At 36.5% G+C, this 5,509-nt stretch overlaps 1 protein-coding gene across 1 annotated transcript; it reads left to right on the top strand.

The window, feature by feature from the left end:
* The first annotated feature begins 2,282 nt into the window (after window positions 1-2,282).
* LOC111457113 (BOI-related E3 ubiquitin-protein ligase 1-like) lies at window positions 2,283-3,367 on the top strand. The gene is made up of 3 exons (XM_023099266.1): window positions 2,283-2,470; window positions 2,581-2,800; window positions 2,877-3,367. The coding sequence occupies exons 1-3, from the start codon at window positions 2,409-2,411 to the stop codon at window positions 3,363-3,365; spliced, it is 771 nt and encodes a 256-aa protein (XP_022955034.1). The 5' UTR covers window positions 2,283-2,408; the 3' UTR covers window positions 3,366-3,367.
* Window positions 3,368-5,509: the final 2,142 nt, after the last annotated feature.

Genomic DNA, 5,509 nt, shown 5'->3' with positions numbered 1-5,509 from the left:
GAAATATTCTTGGAAAAAGAACAATATTAGAAACAAACCCAACGACGGTAGCAGATATTGTCCACTTTGACCTATTGCATATTACGGTCAGTCATACGATTTTAAAACGTGTGTCTCTTATAAGAAATGTTTCATTCTCCTCTCCGATATGGGATCTCACATCCTATGCAACATAAAAAAAACATAACAACTTAGCAATGCAAAACATAACTTAATCTATGACTTCGTTCCATGACTTTCTTAGCAAACAAGTTATCCATACATGAGTCTCTTGCTTTTACACGAAGAAATAGGACTCAAAATTATTTTTCCTCCCACCTTCAATGATGACGTCGTTCTAGTCACTACTCACGGTGAAACAGTTCTAAAATAGGGTGTGATGTTGGAATTGCATGAACTCGAACGACTCAATTCACTCAATTTTTTTTAGTTGACTGTAACATTATTTTCCAAAAAAAGAAAAAAAGAAAATTACTTGAAAGGACTTAATTATTGTTACATTCTTGGTATTGGTTTTTTTTTTTATTAATATAATTAATGAAATTAATGATCTTCCTAATTTGTAAATTTTACATGTTGAAATTGATTTGGGGAATATCTGTAATTTACCTAATCTATTAATGAATATGAACACAAATATGTCAATAATTATGATTTTATTTTATTTTAAAATCAAATTTTTATAAGAAATAAATTTATTAAATCTTTTTTACATAAATTTTAATTTTAAGAAGTCAGTTTTTATAATAAATTGGAATAAATAATTATTTAAAAAAAAAAGTCAATGATTTTATGATTTGACTTTAACACAACCATGTTATGGTGTACCTGAGTCACACCGGATTCGAGCCCCACCACGCATGCCTCCGTTTCACCAATTACTCCAGATGCTCCGTACGCACTCACCTGACACAATTTAATTTCTATATTTTTTAAGAAAATTATTTATTTATTTATTTATTTAATGCAACAACACAAGGAAACTGCTTGGAAAGTTTTTGAATTTTTATTTTATTATTTTTCTATTTTTGCACTGACTGGGACCCCCTGACGTGTCATTATTAAGGCCCCACCACCCATTTCTTTTTTCTCCTCCACGTGCCATCTCCCCCCGGGCCCCATTTCCTCACACGTTTCTTGACCCACCACACTTCTTGCTTACGTGGCATCTGCCCTCTTGACACGTGGACGTATTTAGCACCGTCTTCGTCCCTTCCTCTCGGGCTATGGTGCCAGCTACTTCTCCATCGACTCTGCCTACTGTTCTGTCGTCGGCCTCTAGTCCTGATAATGGTGGTGTTGTGAACAGAATCATGGTCTTTAGATCTATCATTGTGGCTCTTCACTCACTTCTTATGGTTTTTTTATTCGTCAGTTAAAATATGTTCGAGTTATTCTTACTCGTGCTCATTTGCTTGATAGCAAACCGTCTTCGCCTCCTCTCTTTCTTTCTTCGTCTAAAATACACATAGAGTCTTCGCCTCCTCTCTTTCTTTCTTCGTCTAAAATACACCATAGAGTCTACATTCTCAGTCTCTACCCTCTTTTTTCTCTTGCCATTTTCTTAAGATAGAGCATCACTCTAATTTTGAACCCTCTAACTTGCAACCTAGGGTTGTTTCTCAACACCTGACTGTTAATGATTCTCGACCCAGGGTTGTTTCTCAACATCCTACTGTTAATGATTCTCTTTTCTCTGATTCTAGTCTCGATCGATCTTCTTTTGAATTTTTCATATCCAAATTTCACGTTCATTCAAATCCAACCCTCAATTCATGGGAGTGTTAGAAGATATTTAACCTTCCATTATAATTTATCATATATATGCCATATTTAACTTTTAGTTTTTTTAAAAAAAATTTATTTGATAATTATAAATAGAAAATTTTAGCCAATATTTTCCACCACCTATCACTACCTCACATTTTGCTTACGTGGCATCTGCCTTCTTGACACGTGGACCCATTTACTGCTGATAAAATGACAGTAAAAATTCTAGTACTCGTGAATGACATAGTTACAATAAAGGAAATTGTAATTATTTGGGATTTTGATCAAAGGGAAATACCATAACTACCCCTCTGGCTGGCTAGCCGGCCTAGGATATTAATTGAATTTAATTTAAAAAAAGAAAAAAGGAAAAAAACTGAAATCCAGTACAGAAGAAACTGCCATAACCCCATGTGGTATTCCTAATTGGTTGAAGTTATTGTTAAAAAAAAAAATAATAATAATAAATAAATTATAAATCCATTGACTTTATTTTAATGGCGAATTAAAACCCAAAATCTTCCCCGCCCTTCCTTGTCGCGGCCATCAATTCCGTGCTCTCTCTATCTGTTCAGCACATCGAGAAGATCTCTCTCTGATCACAAGAAACGCAACCAAGAACCACCCAACCGATTTTCATGGCGGTTGAAGCACGCCCCATCAATCTTTTCCCTTCCACCCCCCACTTCATAACAAACAGGTCCCTCCCTTCATCCCCTTTTCATTTCATCTCTGTTTTCTTCTTCTTCTTCTTCTTCTTCTTCTTCTTCTTCTTCTTCTTCTCTCTCAAATGGGTTCTGTTTTTCTCAGAGATTTCATCGACCCCAACACTCCCACCGCGCCGCCGCTTCATTCTCTTACTTTTCCGATGTATGGAAACCCCGATACTGGACTCACCTCTACTCCGTCGAGGAAACGAGCCAGATGCTCTGTTTATGACGAATCTCCGCCGAGGTTGTTTGATCAAGAAATGATCATCTCTCATATTGAACACCAACGCTCTGAAATCGATCGGTTCATTGCAATTCATGTAAATCCCTCTTTCTTGAATAAAACCCATTTGATGATTGTTAAGAAATTGGAATCTGATTTGTTTGGATTTACAGACGGAGAAGGTGATGATGGAAATGGAGGAAAGAAAACAGAGGCAATCGAGAATGTTGGTGAGCGCCATTGAAGACAGAGTAGTGAAGAAATTAAAGGAGAAAGAGGAGGAAATTGAAAGAATGGGAAAACTGAATTGGGTTTTGCAAGAGAGAGTTAAACACCTCAGCTTGGAGAATCAACAATGGCGGAATTTAGCAGAGACGAACGAAGCTACCCTCAACTCTCTCAGGACTAATTTGGAGCAGGTTTTAATGGCGAACGCCGGCGAGGAGGCGGCGGCGGTGGCCGATGATGCAGAGTCGAGCTGTGGGAGTAGTTACTCCGGCGGTGGAGGAGGGCGGTGCCGGAAGTGTGGTGCGGCGGAGTCGAGGGTGCTGGTTTTGCCGTGCCGGCATCTGTGTTTGTGTACAATATGTGGGTCCAGACTCCATACTTGTCCTGTGTGTAATTCGGCCATTAATGCGAGTGTTCATGTTAATTTTTCTTGAAATTCATACGAAGAACACAAATTCACAGGTACATTTTTTTGTTCTTTATAATATTCTTTTTTAAAATATGAATTATTCTAATATTTGGAGATTTATGTTTATTATTTTTGGTTTTTTTTTTTTTTTTTGGAAATTAGTGGATCGAATTAATTGAAATTACGTGATTTAAGGGAAGTCATGAATTCTGTCATTAAATTTATATTCAAGAAAACGTTAAAAGTATGAATCTTTTCTTTTTTTCTTTTAATTTTAGGAAAATTATATTAAATATTATAATATAGTTTGGGAGAGGGAGTTGAAAGTAGTAGTGTTTATATGATCTGAGAATTCGACTGACTCAGGCTATCCAACCCTACTCCTGACTGACTCAGGCTATCCAACCCTACTCCTGACTGACTCAGGCTATCCAACCCTACTCCTGACTGACTCAGGCTATCCAACCCTACTCCCGACTGATTCAGGCTATCCAACCCTACTCCCGACTGACTCCCGATTGACTCAGGCTATCCAACCCTACTCCCGACTGACTCAGGCTATCCAACCCTACTCCCGACTGACTCCCGATTGACTCAGGCTATCCAACCCTACTCCCGACTGACTCAGGCTATCCAACACTACTCCCGACTGACTCAGGCTATCCAACCCTACTCTCGACTGACTCAGGCTATCCAACCCTACTCTTGATAAACTCAGGCTATCCAACCCTACTCTTGATAAACTCAAGCTATCCAACCCTACTCCATAAGAATTGGGTTGGGTGAGTTGGATTAGTACACGTATCCAATTATATTACAATCTAACCTTATCTACTCTTAAAAATAATTGACATTTGTAACTGTTTTTACTGTTTTTTTTAATATTTGATATTTGAGTTTTATAAAAATATGTGATTTATAAAGTTTTTATATTTGAATTTATGAGATTTTAATTATAAATGGATAAATAAATGTTTTAATTAATTTTAAAAAATAAAAAAAAATCTCATAATTCAATTCTATATTTTTGGTTTTATGGGGTAATAAAATAATTACTCCATTTGTTTTTTTTTTTTTTTAATCTTAAACCAAAATCATAAATAAGCAAGTAATAATAATAATTTTGAGGATTAAAATAAAAAGTGGAAAAGATAGTGAAAAAGGGATGAATGGAGAGAGGGGGACACGTGGATGATGACACGTGGGAAATGGGTCTGGACAGTGGGGAGTGGAGCCCACCACGTGTGAACAGAAGAAGGGTTTGGATGAGTTGTTGTTATTATTGTTCTGAATTGGATTTAGTTGCAGAAAAAATAATGGGTGTGCACTCTTATGGAGACCGTACTTTATACTGCTCAATACTAATTTTAATTTTCTTTCTTATTATATAAATATAATTAATGAAATTTAAAATTTAAAATTTTAATTGAAGCTTTAAACATATCAACTATTTACAATACAACCATACGACTATTTATTAATACGACCATATGGTTGATATAGTCCTGCCTCCTCTCATAGTGATATTCCATCACTGGCTCTTTCGAGCGCATTAGCCCTCTTAAGTTTTTGAGATTCTAGGGAACTCATTGTAAGCTTTTATGTGGTGGCTAATCTTAAGCTCTGGAAATATCTTCTCTATAACAAATCATAATGTCCTTTGTCCAAGTTTTGTGGTGAATCACACTATTGTGGGAAATTTCACATTATTGTGGGAAATTGGAGTCATTCTCTTCGTAATCCAGAAAATCTATTTGAGAGTAAATTCCTACTAACGTGGATGACCATAGCTTGACCTTTTTTCTGTTGCCCTCGACTCATCCCACAACCTTATCTTTGTGGGCATGCTTTTCCAATCCTAAAGACAATTTAGAGCGTGATTACATAATCTTGATAACTATGTGTTATACTAGGCTTAGACCTCCTAAGATCCATAGCAAATTATCATCTCTGGGGCGATCCTTCAACAGAAATGTCTAACACCTCATAACAAATGGCATAACGTGCCTTTCACGCCCTTGAAAGTCCATAACTTGAACTTAGTCTCCAATGACTCTAGCCAAAACCTTGTAGCCATGACTTTTACAGCAACCCTCTCAAGGTGGGTCAATCTTATCCCTTGAAATGCCAACTTTTTCAAAACTCCTTAGGAGAATGGTCAGTTTGAGG

The sequence above is a fragment of the Cucurbita moschata genome, unplaced genomic scaffold, assembly GCF_002738365.1.
Source record: "Cucurbita moschata cultivar Rifu unplaced genomic scaffold, Cmos_1.0 Cmo_Scf00019, whole genome shotgun sequence".
In the NCBI taxonomy this organism is placed as follows: Eukaryota; Viridiplantae; Streptophyta; class Magnoliopsida; order Cucurbitales; family Cucurbitaceae; genus Cucurbita; species Cucurbita moschata.
Note: the sequence above shows the minus strand (reverse complement) of the source record. Positions and strands in the feature narration are given on the sequence as shown.